Source organism: Sorghum bicolor, chromosome 3, assembly GCF_000003195.3.
Source record: "Sorghum bicolor cultivar BTx623 chromosome 3, Sorghum_bicolor_NCBIv3, whole genome shotgun sequence".
In the NCBI taxonomy this organism is placed as follows: domain Eukaryota; kingdom Viridiplantae; phylum Streptophyta; class Magnoliopsida; order Poales; family Poaceae; genus Sorghum; species Sorghum bicolor.
The window spans coordinates 69,077,937-69,096,164 of NC_012872.2; the positions used below are offsets into that span (position 1 = coordinate 69,077,937).

General features: G+C 43.0%; 3 protein-coding genes across 3 annotated transcripts; 2 read left to right on the forward strand and 1 right to left on the reverse strand.

Moving 5' to 3' along the window:
• LOC8061013 lies at positions 1,096–4,540 on the forward strand. The gene is made up of 4 exons (XM_002456689.2): positions 1,096–1,383; positions 1,587–1,670; positions 2,464–3,037; positions 3,406–4,540. The coding sequence occupies exons 3-4, from the start codon at positions 2,471–2,473 to the stop codon at positions 4,258–4,260; spliced, it is 1,422 nt and encodes a 473-aa protein (XP_002456734.1). The 5' UTR covers positions 1,096–1,383; positions 1,587–1,670; positions 2,464–2,470; the 3' UTR covers positions 4,261–4,540.
• LOC8063128 (ribosomal lysine N-methyltransferase 3) lies at positions 4,816–7,548 on the reverse strand. The gene is made up of 6 exons (XM_002458815.2): positions 7,445–7,548; positions 6,974–7,346; positions 6,475–6,671; positions 6,110–6,258; positions 5,946–6,004; positions 4,816–5,806 (listed from the first exon to the last, which is right to left on the reverse strand). The coding sequence occupies exons 1-6, from the start codon at positions 7,465–7,467 to the stop codon at positions 5,132–5,134; spliced, it is 1,476 nt and encodes a 491-aa protein (XP_002458860.1). The 5' UTR covers positions 7,468–7,548; the 3' UTR covers positions 4,816–5,131.
• Positions 9,051–11,125, forward strand: LOC8061014. The gene is made up of 4 exons (XM_002456690.2): positions 9,051–9,295; positions 9,355–9,426; positions 9,558–9,750; positions 10,348–11,125. Exons 1-4 carry the CDS (start codon positions 9,161–9,163, stop codon positions 10,791–10,793), a joined length of 846 nt encoding a protein of 281 aa, XP_002456735.2. The 5' UTR covers positions 9,051–9,160; the 3' UTR covers positions 10,794–11,125.

Below are 18,228 nucleotides of genomic sequence, written 5' to 3' on the forward strand. Positions count from 1 at the left end.
GGAACCTTCCAATGAACCGACGCTCCTCCAACGGCCTCTTGACCTTCGATGGGATAAGTAGGCATGCCAAACACCTTAGCTTGATTTTTTTCTTAAAAAAACTCATTAAGAAGGAGGTAAAAACCTTATGTAGAAAACCTTAAAAATAAGTGAATTCAAATATGACCCCAAGTACTACAACGGCACTGTCACGGTGAGGTTTATTTTAAAATTTGTTGGCTTCCGGTAACTTGAGGAAGAGAGTAGACTTTTATGGGGTTTGGAGCTAGTCTAAGAGCATCTCCAAGTTTCTTTTTTAACCTCTCTTTCTAAATAGCTTCGTTGTATCTTGTGCATAAACTAGAAAGCCAACCTCACTTTATTATATCTTTAGTTAGCAAGAAATTTGAAATAAAGGATGAGTATATTTAGATATCTAATTAAAGGAGTTGTTGAACTTTTTTTTCACTAAAATATCTGTTTATTATAAATTAGCAAGGATATAAATAGACCTTTGAAGTTGATCTGATCCATGAAATAATGACTCCTATCGTAAAATAATTGCTCATATCATATTTCGAGAAGCCAACTAATTATAAATCTAACTAGATTTATAGAAACTAGTAATCTCTAAATAAGTTTATTATAAAAATATATGATGTAATTAATCTAATAATACTAACTCACTCTTTGTACCCAAAAGATTATAGTTCTAGCTTGGACCTGGACAACATTTGTCCAGGTTTGTAGTTAGAACTGCAGTTATTTTGAGACAGGAAGCATTCCGTATATAATAGTTTTTTTATATTTTAATATATAAATTTGAGATTAGAAGACAGTCTAAGGCCTTGTTTAGATGCACCTAAAAACCCAAAACTTTACAAGATTCTCCATCACATCGAGTCTTGTGGTACTTGCATGGAAAATTAAATATAGATAAAAAAGATAAGTAATTGTATAGTTTACATGTAAATCACGATACGGATTTTTTAAACCTAATTAATTCATAATTGGACAATATTTGTCAAATAAAAATGAAAGTTCTACAGTATCAAAATACAAAAAGTTTTTGCATCTTGTTACCTAAAATGCGAGATGCGTGTACCCTCCCGGCCTCCCGCCCCGCCTACCGACTACCGTGCCTGGCGGCTGCTGTGGACTTGTTGTGGTCTCGCGCCTCGCGGACGGCGGACATACCCCGTCTCGGTTCCCAAACACGGCCGGGCGCCCCGGCCGCCGTTCTCCCGACATCTCCGTTCGGGTCATTGGGTCAACCACTATCCTTCATCTTCACGGCTTCACCTGCTTCTCCACTCCGCGCCCCGTCCCGCCCCGCCCCGCCCGCCGTGCGTCCTCCTCAGATCCGTCGCACGGCGCTTCCCGCACCACTGCGCCAAGCCCAAGGTAAGGCACACCTCGTCTACTCCGGTGCAAGGTTCGTGGGAAATGAGATGAGGGAGCGCTTTGCCGCTCACCGACACTGCATCTCCGCCCTCACGGTCGATTACGTGGGTTGTGTAGCCTGGAAGCGGATTGCTCGCAGCTGCTGGCCTTTCTCGATACTAATGCTTTGCCGTTTGCCGTTTGGTTTGGTGCTGTGTTTGAAGGTGAGCGGGCGGCGGCGCGTGCGCAGATCATGCACCGGTAGGATTAACTTGCAGGATCTTGGACTGGGATGATCCGCCTGTTAGGTATGTTCTGTTTACCCGTTTTTGTTCTTCACTTGTGTTCAACTAATCTCGTTAGTTTTGAGTGTGTGAAAATTATGTCATGGTTATAGTGAACCATATGTTTGTCATACTTGGAGTTAAACTGCAACAGTCACTCCCTAGTGAATTAGGAAATTCTGTTCAACTGCTGTCCAGTTATGATGATTGATAGCCTAATTCAGTTACTCTCTGTTTTACATTCCTGTTCCAACTTCCTAGCAGTATGGTAAAGCAGCTTTGTGAAACTCATTGAATCCTTAACTTATCAAAGGAAAAAAAAAGATAACAAGCAGTCAGGAACGGATTTTTTATCTAGTTTTGGGCTAAGTGCATCGTCAACCATACCTCACATCAATACCAGTTAATAGAATTACAAGAAAACTAGTGTGGAGTGTTCCAATCTGGCAGGAAAGTTGTTATGCAGTACAGTATCAAATAACATGTATGTTTTGTTAGTGTTGATAAATGCGCCTCCAATACAACTCCATGTCTTATTAGTTTCTTTCTATCACAATCTCATTTTTTTGGGTGGGGGCAGAGAGGGGCTATTTTTGTGCAGGTAAACTAGTCTGTCATTATTGTTTGGCAGCTAGCCAAAATTTCACTGTATTTGTTTCAGAGGTCAAATAACTTCCTCACTCTTGTATTCCAAATTCTTCCCATGATTATTTCTCCCAATATTGTTGATGCTCCTGTTATATTTATTCGTTTATTTTGAATTACTTCGTATGGCATTTTCATATGGATTAAAACCATAGTGGATTTATTACTGCAGTTGTCTTATGAAGATTAGTAAGGGGAGAAAGAAGATGAGGAACAAACAGAGAAAATCATCTGCCCTCGGTTCTGATGCAGGATGTGGATCTTCTTTATCTTGTATTGTATGGAGCTTGGTGGGTTTTGGTCTTGTTGTGTGCTTCCTTTCCCTTAAACATCAAGCAGACAGTGGGCAGAGCCATGTTTACTTCAGTCCTCTACACGCGACTAGAGAATTAGAGGACATCGAGGAGGATCATTTCCGCTTGCCACCTCCTCACAAGGTGAATCCTCGTGCAGTGAAAAGGAGGGGACCTCGTAAGCTACCAAAGATTATAGATGATTATCTGGAGGAGTCTTCAGCAGTACATGCACTGTTCTTTCCTGATCAAAGGACTGCTGTGGATCCAACAAAAGGGGGAAATGATAGCATGTATTTTTATCCTGGTAGAGTGTGGCTGGACACTGATGGAAACTCCATTCAAGCCCATGGTGGTGGGATTATGTATGATCACAAGCATGCGAAATTCTATTGGTATGGAGAAAACAAAGATGGACCAACATACCAAGCTCGCCCCAAAGGGCCACAGAGGGTCAGTAGATACTTCCTTTGGTTTAATTTTGTAGTTTGAGCATTCGTTGTCAGCCACAAAGATTCACTGCAGTTGCTTTATGTTACTTGTAGTTTTGTGCTAATCAGTAGTTTTCGATCTAGTTACAAATAGGTCATTTGTTGCCCTTCAATTATTCCAATGAAAATGCTGAATAATGAACATGATAAGTTGATAACATTTATTTAGCTAGACACAAGTGGAATAAAAGAGCAGCAGAATAAAAAAAACACATGGAATAAGCAGTATTCTAGACAGGAGTTGACAAATCAAATTAGATTTAGCAGTATTTTGGAGAAGGTCAGTAGATAGACATGCAGTGATGATTGGCTGTGTTTCCAATTTACCAGGTTGACATCATTGGGGTAAGCTGCTACTCATCGAAAGACCTGTGGTCGTGGACTCATGAAGGAATCGTGCTTCCTGGCGAGCCTACTAATGTCACCCATGACCTTCACAGATCAAAGGTGCTTGAGAGACCTAAGGTGATATATAATGATCACACTGAAAAATATATCATGTGGATGCACATCGATGATGCTAACTACACCAAAGCATCTGTTGGTGTGGCTGTGAGCAACTCTCCGACTGGACCTTTTACTTACCTTTACAGCTTCCGTCCACATGGTTTTGAGAGTAGAGACATGACAGTCTTCAAAGATGATGATGGAACGGCTTACCTCTTCTATTCTTCTCGTGACAATACTGAGCTCCACGTTAGCCCATTGACAGAAGACTATATTCAGATCACATCAGCAATGAAGAGAATACTAATAAGGCGACATCGTGAGGCTCCGGCTGTCTTCAAGCATCAAGGGACCTACTACATGATCACTTCTGGTTGCTCAGGCTGGGCTCCCAACAGGGCATTGGCACATGCTGCAGAGTCTATCATGGGCCCATGGGAGACACTGGGAAACCCTTGCGTTGGAGGCAACAGGTTTTACCGCCTAACAACATTCTTATCTCAAAGCACATTTGTGCTTCCCCTCCCTGGTTTGCCTGGTACCTTTATCTTCATGGCGGATAGGTGGAGTCCGTCAAACTTGAGAGACTCCCGGTATGTTTGGCTTCCACTGTTCATTGGAGGGCTGGCAGATGAACCTGTAGACTACAGTTTTGGTTTCCCTTTGTGGTCAAGGGTGTCAATTTATTGGCACAAGAAATGGCGCCTCCCAGAAGATTGGAAGGTGGGCTATGACTGATACTCATTGCAAGCGCAGCGACTACATAAGATAGCCAGTTACACTTCAACTGATAGATCGTTCAGGAATTTGCTTGAGGATTCTAATCACTTGTTCCTCAAGCTTTTGTACAAAACAGGCATCCTAAACATACTTCAATGATACATTTTTTTTTCTTTGCGTGTATATGTGCGTGACTTTTAACTTCTGTTGGGAAAAAAAAGTGTTTCAGACAACTGTATTGATAATAATTGGGTATGACCATACTCTACCGTTTATGCCATGACAACAAGTTGCATCTTGTCATCTTTTCTATTTACCAACAAACAAACATCAATAGAGGTTTCCCTTTGTCCAACATTGTTTCATCTGCCATATCACATTTGTTTGAAAACTAAACTTATCAGAACCCAGTGAGCGATTTATGCATGTAACCTCTCCATAAAGTTTACATTACCATTTGTTTGAAAACTGAACTTCTCTGAATCCATTGAGTGATTTATGCAACCTCTCCAGAAAGTTTACATTACCAGCAGACAAAATATACACGCAAACCAACATATAATGTCTCCCACGTCATAAAATCTCAAGTATATAATCTCCTAAAGAAAACAAAGCATGCCCGTATGCAGTTTTTGTTCCTCAAAAATGCTATTCCATTACAAAGAGCAGCAGAATTGCAGAAAGGTATCATCGATTACATGTTAAAACGGTACAGAACATGAAATCGCTCATGGACACGCATCCACAATTTTAGTACCTCACCTCAACATCTAACTAAACATATCTTTATTGGGCAAAAAACACTGTCTAGTCATCGCAAAAGGTAAACGTTACAAGCTGCGTGGTGTCCAGGAATATCAAGCCTGACCCGCAGAATATGGCTTAAACACTAGGGATGCTTCCTCTTCTTGGCCTTTGACCCACTAGAGGCAAATTTCCTCAATCTATGAAGTATCCTTCTCTCGCTCACCCGCAGAACAAGAGAATGATAGACCTTCCTTTCATTGACAATGCGGCATGCTTGAAGTTCTTTCTCGTCATCTTCCAAAGTGCTTGAACCATAGAGACTCTCCCTCATGTCAGCAAGTGATAGAAGTGCTGAACAAATGCTCTCACTGTGCAATGACTTCTTCACATCAGGCAGTTTCTCAAGACCATTGACTTCAAAATTTTGGTTGGAACTTGTTGCTTTGACAAACTTGACCACATTACAAATAGCAGCATGCTCTTCGTCACTAACAAAATCATGAGCCACGCAGATCAACTTGTCATAAACATCAGGTTTCAAACTGATGATATAAAGGAGGATTAAGAGTTCAAGCTGGGGCTCTCCATCATATGCAATCTCAAAGTACTCAGTATCTTGGCTAGTGCAACCAGAATAACCCAAATTGCGCCATAGCGATACCCTTGCTCTTGTATGTCGACTGGAGAATATGGATGTGCACCACTTAGTAACCAATGCTAAATCAATGTTGACAATGTCGTATTGATTGTCAAGTTCTGTGAAACCATATCTATGAAGCAAAGCAGCATTCCCCATCGTTCCATATGTATTATACACCTAGAATAGAAGATGAGAAGAAACACAGACACATTACTAGTCGGAAGAACAACAGAGATTTAGTATAAGTACAGCTAGTGAACCTTTGCAGTTTGCACCTCAACCTCTAATCAATGGAATGATGACAACAGAGAATTACCTCCTCCCCTTCATTGACATCTCTAACAATAATCATTTCCAAATCTTCATCTTTAGAACCTTTACAATAATACAAAGTATAAAAATAATGAGTGAAGCTGTCCATTAGTCAATTACATATCTAGATAAGAGATATAAACATGCATATGTTTGTGAATATATAACCTGGAGAACTACTTGTGGGATTTTCTATAGTCGATTCGTCATCAGCAGAAGCATCGCTTTGATCATCATCAGCATCTTCACCATCTGAATCTGAGGCATCTGATGCAGACGTGAAATGCACGTGTTCACAATCAGTCTTGTGATTGAAACTGGGAGGAGGATGGAAAGATAATTTTCATAAATAGCAGGACCTTATACAAATATACTATAGGATAAAGGATATGTAAAGTTACTAAGATTTTAGCCACCTAAGTTTATACTACACAGAAATAGTTGCTGAAATACATGCTGCCGTGATGTATCATTTGCAATACAACAAAGTAAATAAAATATTTATTTAATTACAGAATTAGCAAGAAACTTACAGGTCAGCCAATGGAACCATTCCAAATCCATGATAGCTATCTATCTGGAAGGACCTTGAAGAAACAAGAGTTTTTGCAGAGAAATATTTCTCCAAGCTAAAATCATCTGGGTCAACATCCAGCTCTCCAGATAACAAGAGGGGCTCGATGCATTCTTTCCAATCCTCACAAAGGAATTCCCTGTCTTGCTTCACTATCTGCCTACAAATATGTCGTTCTTAGAGTAGTTCTATGCTTAGTCAAGGAAAGCATCATAAAAATGACATCAAATATGGTATGCATAATGCATTGCATCAGAAGGCACAACCTTGGAGCAAGTAAAAAACATTGCAGCTCTAACGGGAACACGGTAATGTTTCTTGCATCAAAAAATTAGCAGGCGAAGGCAGGATAGACTCGCTTTCTGATCATCAAAGCACTAGAATTTACTATATCACAGATACAAAAAAATATTACCATACACCTTATGTATATAGTAAAATAAAAGAAAATGTGTCACCTTGTCTAGCTCGGTGCCGGCGAGTAGGCACTCTGCCTCGTCAGCGGGCCACACGAGCGGCACGGACTCGCGGTCGGGAAGCAGTTGGAGATAGGCATCCCACGGCGAGTCGGTGCCGCGTGCGCGCTCGTACATGACGGCGACCGCGAGCGCGAGGCATCCGCCGAGCTCGGCTGCCTCGATGGCTGCCGCGGCACCGGTGGTGCGCGGGGTGAGGCACGCCCCGCGCGGGATGGTGGCGACAAGGTCTCCGTCGCGTAGCGGCGTGACCGCGCGCACGTGGACGCCGAGGGGATCGGAGACGTCGAGGCTGAGCGCGTCGCTGCAGACGACGCCGTGCGCGCGCATCCACCGCTTGAAGGCGCGGAGGCGGCTGCGAGGGGAGCGCGGGTGTGGAACACCGTTAGAGGGGATAGGGCGAACGAATGAATCGATTGTGTAGGAGAATAGGACTGGGAGAGGGGATCTTACCGTGCTGCTGCGGCGTCGGCCATGGCGGCGGCGGCGGCGCGGGTGTCCGTCAGTCACGCCGTCCTGGGTGTGGTTTGCCTGTTTTTGTTTCGCAAGAAGGGTGGCCTGAAAAGTGGGCCCAACACACCGCTGGGCTGAAAAGTGGCTCGGGATCGGGCCTCCCCTACAACTCGCGACCCACTACACCCAAGTACCCAACAGATTCTAGGGCACCAATTTCAGCCCAACACGTACGGCAGGAGAGTTAGTTTAAACCATGGCTTATAAGTTACACATTGCGATTGCCCTTATGACTTTTCCACTATTAAAATAAAAAAAATAATTAGAACTAACTTATAAGTTACACATTGCGATTACACTTATGACTTTTCGACGGCACATAGCTCGTAACACTGTTTCCATAGCTCACAACTCATCACAACCATTAATCCCCTTGATTATTTGCTACTCAGATTCTGGATTAGTTGCGGACTTCCGGTGAGCACAGGTAGTACCCACTACCGAGGAGGTGAAGAATACTATTGCCAGCACTATTTGCATAGCGTCTGAAACTGCAAAAGTTAGTACATCTCCTGTGGAGAGAAATTAAGTATCAGCGAGAATAAAGGGGGAGAGAATCGAATGGATCGCCAACTTTTCCAACCCGCTTTTGCGCAGCGGCTCTGCAGGGAAATTTATACGCCCTGTACAACAGGTAGCTGCTCATGCATTTACCCCTCCAGTTCAGAGAAGACAAGCGCTAGCGGAGCGCCCTATCAACTCTCGAGCACAACACCACAATGCAAGGACGCCGCGCCGGTTCATCGATCGGGTTATACTGGCAGTAGCAGCTAGCGTGAATTAGTGTAGTGGGCGCCTGAACTTGAATGAAAGGCTGGAGGACAAGGTTTTTACTGCCTGAATTATGGGACGCAGCTGTACAGTTCAGAGTTTCAGACATCATCACACCAGGCTGTGTTGTGTGCGTGCGTGTGTGTTCGGCAGAATTTCATGTGCTGATCTGGTGGCGCTCCACCACACACCAACTTCGTTGATTATTCCTGTAGTGGAACTGTGGAAGGAGAACTATAGTAGACATATAGTAGAATAATCATGCTAGCTGCTAAAGCTATCATATCGTCGTTGCTGGGTTTATTTGAGACAAGCAGCTAGCGCGTGCAACTGGAGCCTTCGCATTGATGCGAAACCTGCATCCCCTATCGCTGCGTTCATGATCATGCCCGGGACATGCAGCGTTCTCCTTTGCGGTTCCGAATTAGCATGCTACTCCAAAAGCGACGCGTGATATCGGGCTGAATATTCCCGGTGAATCTATTCCCCGCGCTCTACACAAACACAAACGATAGCTGGGCTATAGCTAGCGCTATGCAGCTGCTGCATCTCTCGCAGCACAGCTCACTGACCAGTGACCACACATCTTATCACTCATCACTCGCAAGTGTCCGTCACAGTACCGAGTCACATCCCATAAAATTTTCTCCCCGGCCGGCCGGTCGCCGGTAGACGAGACCTCTCCCTCGTCCATGCAGTTGCTCTACCCATAACTCACATCACATTCATATACTCCACTCCACTGCTTTTTTTTTTTCCAGAAGATTAACGTGGATGTAGTAGTAGTACACTCCATCCGCCACTAGATAAAAAGTCAAGAGGGGAGCCTCTCTCCACCATTGCTGAGCTCAAGAACTGGGCTTGCTTCATTCCGGAAGCAGGATCATGAGCAGTTCGGACCACAGTCTGCTGCCCAGTCTCGAAGAAGTGGACGAGTGTGTGTTCCAGATGGACTCCGAGCCACCATCAGCACCACAAGCCATCGCCATGCATCACCGAAGTCCATACCACATCTTGCAGGTTTGATTGGTCCATCTCATGCATCATCTGCTCCTACAATCTCTAATTATGTGTTCCAGATGGACTCCGAGCCACCATCAGCGCCACAAGCCATCGCCATGCATCACCAAAGTCCATACCACATCTTGCAGGTTTGATTGGTCCATCTCATGCATCATCTGCTCCTACAATCTCTAATTATGGGGGTTTTAATGTTTCGCCATTGCTGACTCAAACCTTTGTTGCATTACTCTATTTGCATCTGCTACATACATATCGTCAGGGTATCGTTGAGCCTAGCACACAGGTGGAGATTGAGCTACATGAGAGGGCCATGAAGCACGTGAGAGAGATCGGGGAGGAGAGGACGAAGAGGAGCAGCTTGAAGAGGAGGCTGATGATGAGGCTCAGGAAAGACGGCTACCATGCATCCCTCTGCAGGTCTTCTTGGGTTGCCACCACTGAGCACCCGGGAGGTAATGTGATGTGATCATCAGTTCATCACTCTTACTACACGTCTACTCCACCCTTACAAGTTTCAGCTGAATGAACTGATGGTAGTTTGCTTAATTTCTCTGGCGCTAATACAGCACCCACAGCATATATGTGCTCCTCTCTTCTTCTTCTCCCTCTCTTTTTTTTTACCATTTTTGTCCTTGCCTGCTCTTATAAACTTCTAAAACTGGGGCTGGGCTGCCTGCAGAAAATGCTGCCATGGAGCAGCATGTTTCTTCTTTTGGTATGAAAACACTCCCCAAATTTACCATTCTCTGCATAAAGTCCGTGTGATACATCTGACTGAACTATTCAGTTCCTTTCTTTTTTTTGTTCCTCCCTCTCTCTCTCTTTTTTCATATTCCTTTTCCTTTTATCCACTGTTTACTGTGTCTGTGTGCGTACACATCATACCATGACACTGCAGGGTCTGCGACTGATCAATGCCACCATTATAAGGATTCGTCCTTCCTTGTCAGCATGCACTCGATTACTCCTAGTTAATCCACCGTCGTGATTATATCATCTGAAAGGAAATAAAAACGTCCGCTGCAAATGATCAATGCCGTTTGCTGCAGGCGATTACGAGTACATCGACGTCGTCGTGGCGGGCGAGCACGGCGCCGGCGCCGCCTCCAGCAGCTCCAGGCTCGTCGTGGACATCGATTTCAGGTCCCAGTTCCAGCTCGCCAGGCCGGCCGCATGGTACGCGCAGCTCTGGGCCCGGCTGCCGGCGGTGTTCGTGGGCCCCCGCGCGAAGCTCCGGAAGGCGGTGTCCCTGCTCTGCGCGCAGGCGCAGCGGTCGCTGCGGGAGAGCGGCCTGCACGTCCCGCCGTGGCGGAGGTCTGGGTACATGCAGGCCAAGTGGCTCCCCGGCGACGTGTCGACGCTGCACGGCGGGGCCCCGGAGGTGTGGTCGGTGGCGGTGTCGATGGCGAGGGAGCCGCGCGGCGGGGCCCGGAGGCCAGGCGCGGGCGGCCTCTCGACGGCGCTGTCCGGCTCCGGCTCCGGCGGCCGGCGCTGAGAGGCAAGTCAACGGCTGCTAAGGCCAAGCTGAGGGCTCCAAAGTGGGCGTAGTGCTTTTTTTTTTTAAACGTCCGAATCAGCCGCAGAAACTAGCTACAGCATTTTGTACATTGTTAGGTTAGCAGTGGTCGTAAGAACTGCTAGTAGCAGCAGCATTTTGGGATGAGCCACAGCCATGTCATGTGGTCTGTGTTTTTTTCGGTTGCGTTTTGCGAGTTGATCAAGCCAGCCATGCAGGCGGGCTTTGCTGCGGCGGGCCAGTTTCTGAGAGTATGAGTGTTTGGTCCCAAAGTGTTAAAGTTTAATAGATCCTATGACATTTTTATTTTATTTGATAATTAGTGTTTAATTATAAACTAATTAAATTTCAAAAATTCGTCTTATAAATTATTCTCTAATTATGTTTTTAATTTCGTAAATAATTAGTCTGCTGGTCTGTAGCCGACTAGCAGTTCGTATCCTCCGTGTGTGGTTTGATCGCTGCTCGCCGGCTCACTGTCATCGTTGCGACGCTGCCCAAACTAGATCACTGGATCGGCGAAGTCCCGTGGTTACCGAGCGCCGGCTTGCCGTCGTTATGGCCTTGTTTAGATCAAATTCTTTTTGAATTTTAATATTATAACATTTTTTATTTGATAAACATCGTCTAATTATAAAGTAATTAAATTTAAAAGAATTATCTCGTGATTTACAGACAAACTACGTAATTAATTTTTATTTACATTTATATTTAATGATTCATATATGTAGCACAAGATTCGATGTGATAAAAAGATTTAAAAAGTTTTTGGTTTTTGAGTCAACTAAAGTCACAAACTCGCCCTCGCGATAAGGAAATTTGGAGGCGTGATCGTCAGGCGGCCGCCGGCCGTGTTGCGTGCGCTGCAAAACGAAACAGCAACAGATGCAGTCCAGTTCATGGACACGATGTAAGGCAAGGCAAGGTTCAATGGCTAGTAACGGTTAAGACTTCTCTAGGCCATGTTTAGTTCCCAAAATATTTTACAAAATTTCTTAGATTTCCTATCACATCGAATTTTGCGGTACATATATAAAACACTAAATATAGATAAAATAAATAACTAATTACACAGTTTACCTGTAATTTGCGAGACAAATCTCTTGAGTCTAGTTAGTTTATAATTAGACAATATTTGTTAAATATAAACGAAAATACTACTATTCATATTTTATATAAAAAATTTTAAAACTAAACAAGGCCCAAGTGTATCTTATTCTCCCTACAGACAGTTCAGGCTTGAACAGCAGCGACCTTCGAGTCTTCGACCTTGCAACAACGGCTACACGAGGAACTCAGGGCGGGTATCCGAGGAGGTAGGGCGGCGTCCTACCTTGCCCGAGCCTTTTACTTCTGTAAAATAGTTTATATTAAATAGTTTATATATATCTTTAAATATTTAATGTGATAAATGTTTAAAAAAAATAGGGGGAACCAAACACACGGCCTACTAAAATCTGATCGCGACGCGTGTACATGGGAAGATTGCCTGAAATTTGTCGATTTGGGCCTTGTTTAGTTGTGAAAAATTTTAGGAAATCAACACTGTAGCACTTTCGTTTGTATTTAACAAATATTGTCCAATTATAAACTAACTAGACTCAAAAGATTCGTCTCGTCAATTTCGACCAAACTGTGTAATTAGTTTTTATTTTTGTCTATATTTAATACTTCATACATACGTCTAAAGATTCGATGTGATGGAGAATGTGAAATATTTTGCAAAATTTTCTGGGAACTAAACAAGGGCCTTGTTCAGTTTGCAAAAACCTTTGAAAAACGGCACTGTAGCACTTTCGTTTTTATTTGACAAACATTGTCCAATTATAGAGTAACTAGGCTCAAAAGATTCATCTCGCGGTTTACAGATGAACTGTGCAAATAGTTTTTGTTTTCATGTATATTTAATGCTTCATGCATTCACCGCAAGATTCGATATGATGAGAATCTTGAAAATTTTTGGGAAGGCCAAGGCCTTGATCATTAGAGAGTGCGACGAGGCCCTGCCTCTGGAAGACTGGGACGGACGCCTGTGTCGACTGGTGTGGTGTTGCCTTGCTGTTTGCCTGTTCCAAAAAAGGACGCCTGAGCGGTGGCACAGTCGCCGTATCTGCGATCTGTACGGGGTCGGGCAGGCAATGACAAATGACTCCCTGACGTGACCCGTAACAGTGCGTGTGTACTGGCACTGCAGCTCTGACCTATGAGTGCTATACGTACTCCGTAGTATACCACTAGTACACGGGAGCGACCCTGACACGTAACTACGTTCTGTCATTACTACGCTCGTCGGGAGTCCGCGGAGGAAGGGCGCCATAATTGTAACCGCGATGTCGCCGCCGGCCGCTTGTTGTGTCGCCGGAGGCCGGACGCCGCACTGAACTGCTGGTGCGCATCCGGCGCACTCTGCTACAGGGAGATGGAGACGGAGGATTTGAAGTTTAACCGATCCATCATCATCCGAGTAAAAGTGAGGCCTTGTTTAGTTTTTTAAAAAAATTTAAGATTCTCAGTTACATTAAATCTTTACGATACATACATAAAGTATTAAATATAACTAAAAAAGATAACTAATTTCATAATTTATCTATAATTTACAAGACGAATTTTTAATCCTAGTTAGTATATGATTAGACAATAATTATAAAATAAAAATGAAAGTGCTACAACATTGAAATCCAAAAATTTTAGTGAACTAAACAAGGCCTTAGTTTCCAAAATTTTCTAAGATTCCACGTCAAATCGAATCTTACGGCACATGCATAAAGTTTTAAATATAGATAAAAAATAACTAATTACACAAATTACTTATAATTTGTGAGATAAATCTTTTAAACTTAATTAGTCTATAATTAAATAATAATTGTCAAATAAAACAAAAAATGATACGGTAACAAAATCCAAAATTTTTGGCCAGCTAATGCTGGTGCTGAACTGGCTTGAACAAGGCCTGAACTGCATGCCTGCCTGTCAGCCCCCTCTCTTCAACTGGGCTTGTGCTGGTGCTGCAGCCTGCAACTGCAACTGCAAGTACAGGATGGATGGGTGAGTTTCTGTCAGCAACAGAGATCAATATATAGGTAGGCGTCTGGCGTGGACTTTTGGACATCTATAGGCTCCAGCCTCCAGGTCTATAGGCTCGTCAACTGAACAAGCGGTCCGACGCAACTTCGTTGACAAAAAAACAAGAGCTCTGCTTCGCTAGTTAACGAGCAAAATAGTAGCTCCAGTGCCCGGCAGCAATGGTTGATAGAATTCTCAATGTCCATTGGGATATAATCAACCAGATTTTGGATACATTTTTGGGCCTTGTTTAGTTCTAAAAAAATTTGCAAAATTTTTCAAATTTCTCGTCACATCAAATCTTTAGATGTATGTATAGAGTATTAAATATAAATGAAAATAAAAACTAATTACACAGTTTGATCAGAATTGACGAAACGAATCTTTTGAACCTAGTTAATTTATGATTTGATAATATTTGTCAAATACAAACGAAAGTACTACTATTTTTATTTTGCAAAAAAAAAATAAACTAAACAAGGCCTTGGTAAATTTTTTCTGAAAATAAAAACACGCAACCACACCTCCTCTTTCCACCATTTTTTTCGAAGCATTGGCGAGGGCCGAGGCATTTTATTAGAAAGCGACAAGTTTCTGGATCATATGTGCTTGATCATTATGATGGTTAACCATAGATGTCATACTGTTATGGTGATGTGTTGAGCAACTTGTCTCTTAGCTTGTGATATGTAAGTGTTGGATGTGCCGAGGTGGTCACAAGCGATAGAAAAAGTCAAGATACTTGTCCATACACAGTTGATTCAGAGCGGTGAAGGACGGATGAAAAGTTTGCACTACAGGCCCAAGAGCTCAAGGTCAGACCATGGACGGCTCACATTGAGCACATCGAGAGCAAGAGTACATGGATAATGACGTGGCATCGATGAAAAACGTGGTTGGACCAAGTCAAAACAAAAGACATCGAGAGCACTTGGTGGACTACCAGAGTGTGGACATGGAGGACGGACACGCGTCAACATCGATGAGTCACACCTAGCAAGGTGTGCATGAGGATTTGCTGACTTGGTTCTTGAAACTAAGGATGTACAATTTGGTGGTATAGACCTAAAACCGTAGAAGTGGTGGATTAGCGGACACACATGTGGTGGCATCTTGAAGCTTGTGTTGGATCAATAAAGGAAAAACCTAGATTATTTTATCGTTATGGTATTTGGGTTGCGTGCTTCATGTAAGAGAAACTTGAAAAAATAACCAAGTGCCAAATGTATCCCAGAGATTGTTGGTTGTTAGTAACAACCGAGACGAGTAGGCTCTCATTTGTGAGAATAAGAGTTTTGCATAGACATAGAAATATGAAGAGGAGAGGCTCTTTTGATTTGAGCTTTTGTTGCATCTAAGATTTTAGATCTGCCAAGAGTGGTTTGTGATCATACATTTTGAGCAATTTTAAGGATTGATTTATTGTTTATTCTCCTCTCCCAAATCTGAAGTATGAACTCAACCATCCGTGGTTATAGTATTAATTCTAGAACTCTTTAAAAAAAATATTATCACTAATCATCAAATATATCACCACGAAGCAACTTTAGGGTGTAAATCTTTCATGTATCATCTTATTACAAGATGTCATTGTAATGCCAGAGACACAACACGATATGTGCAAAAACATGCATTGCGGGACATGTGATTTGAGTTCCTAGCTAGATTTCTATATAGACTTATAAAGCCCTCAAACGACATGAACAACATTACAAAAGCATAGGATGTGCCAAATGTTATCCCTCCGTCATTGAATGGATGTAATTTTAGGTTAAGTTCAAGTTAAACTATATTAATTTGATTAAATTTATAGAAAATGGTATGAACATTTATGACTTCAAACAGACATATTTCACAATAAATCTAATGATACATATATGTATTTATGATGATAATATTACTATCCTTTTAAAAAAAATATGGTCAAACTTAACATTGTTTGACTTAGCACTATTTTAAAAGTACAACAATTCTAGAAGAGGTAGTGTAAGTTATGTTCTTGACACTTCGAATAGGTATATAATACGGCTGTAGTTTTATGTAACATACCTTGAGAAAAATGGCTAACCAAATGGCGATATGCCAGTTGAGCTAGCTGTCCATATAAGACCTTTGTAGGAATACTACTCCAGTGTTAAAGATTTACGAAGGTCAAGTTGTGCATTAAGATGTCTACGTATATGACTTGCGGTGGAGCACTGGAGTGTCTTTGATCTTCGAAGAAATATATGATGAGCTGGTTAATAAAAGCTAATATAAAGACGGGTGAAATCGAGTTTTCTCGGCCCCTTACCACGTTGGGCCGCTGTGAAGGCCATCTAAAACAGCTAGTGAGTCGGGCCTTTTTTATTTTATTTTTTTTATTGTTCATTCTGGACTTGGATTGTGGCCCAGTACACAATTGGTAACTGTCCGATCCACTTCCTTTTCTTCGGCCTCGCCTAAAGCATGAATGGGGTTTTGTATTGGGCTTGATCCATTGGCTACTCTCAAGGACCCAAATCCCGCTCACGAAGGCCATGCTTGTCACACACAAGCTATTTGCCCTCTCGCCTCTTTTGTTTTTTTTTGTTACGTTTGCGTCTGCTATGTTCTCTCCGTTCCATCACTGTTCCAGCGTACGCTAACCATAAGATACGAAAAGGTTTTAGATTTCGCTACCGTAGCACTTTCGTTTGTTTGTGTCAAATATTTTCCAATTATAGACTAACCAGGATCAAAAGATTCGTCTCGCGATTTACAGGTAAATTGTGCAGTTAGTTTTATTTTTGTCTATATTTAATGCTTCATGCATGTGTCGAAATATTCGATGTGACGAGAAATCTTGAAAACTTTTTGGTTTTCGGGGTGAACTAGACAAGGCCTTAGTAGCATGGAAGATTTGGAAGGAGAGAAATGCGAGAATTTTCGATCGCTGTCTTAGCACAGCAGAAGCTCTCATTACTAAGATAAAGGAAGAGGCCAGACCTTGGTGTGCAGCAGGAGCCAAAAAAACTCAATGAGATCATTACTACAACACTTGTTTGAGAAATAGATTAGTTTTGTTCTTTTCTTTATTACCGTTTTTGTACGGTATTTTTTCCCTTCTTTATCAATACAAGCTCGGCGGAACTCCTGCCGATCGTTTAAAAAAAAATCACTGTTCCAGCGGAAGAAACAAGACACCATGAGTAGCAACACTTGAGAGAGCAGCGAGGGCGCTGGTGCTCGCCGATCGTCACCCGGCATCCTAGGCTGCTGTGCAATGCTTGGTTGCTGGCCCGCCACGCCACAAAATCCATCGAATCATCCCGCGCTACACATGGTCTCTCCGCCCTAAATCTCTCCGCCCTAAATTCAGCCCACCGACTAGTCTCTCCGCCCTATCAATCTCTGTCCTTGTGTAGGCCCTCAAACGTAGTTCCAATCATGGTTGGAATCTCGAGTGGCCCGCGAAATCTGTTCCCATCACTAGTACACAGTCACCCGAGGGTGCAGTGTGCTCCCAACGCTCAATGGCTTGCACATACTACGCGTTACTGTAACTGGGAATTCGACAAGACGACAACGTATTTTGAGACGACGAGAGAAGCCAAACGCCTAGCTCGATATGAAGAACACGCCACGCCATGCCTTATTGGCTCATTAGATCCCATCAACGACAGACGACAGCGCGACCGGGACCGGGTTGTTCTTGTTCAGCAACGCGCTCATCAAACGCTCAAGCCATTCTCCTTTTCTCCACCGAGGAAGGACTTTTTAGTTCCGAAAAGATTTCGGATTTCGGTACTTTAGCAATTTTGTTTGTTTGTGATAAATATTATCTAATTATAGACTAACTAGAATCAAAAGATTCGTCTCGCGATTTCCATCTAAACTGTGTAATTAGTTTTTTGTTTTCGTCTATATTTAATGCTTAATGCATATACCGTAAGATTCGATGTGACGGAAAATTTTAAAAACTTTTTGCTTTTTGGGTCAACTAAACAAGGCCGAAGACCGCGCGCGCCCCGCTTTACGAAGTGGGATCCCATCGCATCGCATCTCATGAGCTGTTATGCGGAGCCGTACGTACTACCCACACGGTTAAACAGCGATGAGCTGTGGGAGCCGCGATCGTCGGTGTCGTCGCGCGCGCTCGAAAAATAATTGTCGGCCTGGATGGTCGGGCCCCGGTGGATTTTTGCAGCCTCCCTCGCGGTTCGCTGTGTCCACCTCTTTGCCGGCATGGCGGCCCCCGCGATGCGACGCTACTATAAACGTTCAGCTAAAACTAAACCAGCGGTCAATTCGCGACAGTCATTTTCTTTCCTTTTTTGAAAAATGCATATGTTACTTTTTATTTTTAACTTATAAAACGAAATTAAAAAGC

Excerpts from the sequence above, each read along its gene's own strand:
- LOC8063128 (XM_002458815.2), bottom strand. The coding sequence starts at position 7,467 with ATGGCCGACGCCGCAGCAGCACG. Across the intron at positions 6,672-6,973 it reads CCGGCACCGAGCTAGACAAG|ATAGTGAAGCAAGACAGGGA; the intron begins GTGACACATTTT and ends ATTTGTAGGCAG. Across the intron at positions 6,259-6,474 it reads ATGGTTCCATTGGCTGACCT|TTTCAATCACAAGACTGATT; the intron begins GTAAGTTTCTTG and ends TCCTCCTCCCAG.
- LOC8061014 (XM_002456690.2), top strand. The coding sequence starts at position 9,161 with ATGAGCAGTTCGGACCACAGTCTGCTGCCCAGTCTCGAAGAAGTGGAC. Across the intron at positions 9,296-9,354 it reads GTCCATACCACATCTTGCAG|ATGGACTCCGAGCCACCATC; the intron begins GTTTGATTGGTC and ends TATGTGTTCCAG. Across the intron at positions 9,427-9,557 it reads GTCCATACCACATCTTGCAG|GGTATCGTTGAGCCTAGCAC; the intron begins GTTTGATTGGTC and ends ACATATCGTCAG.
- LOC8061013 (XM_002456689.2), top strand. The coding sequence starts at position 2,471 with ATGAAGATTAGTAAGGGGAGAAAGAAGATGAGGAACAAACAGAGAAAA. Across the intron at positions 3,038-3,405 it reads GCCCCAAAGGGCCACAGAGG|GTTGACATCATTGGGGTAAG; the intron begins GTCAGTAGATAC and ends CCAATTTACCAG.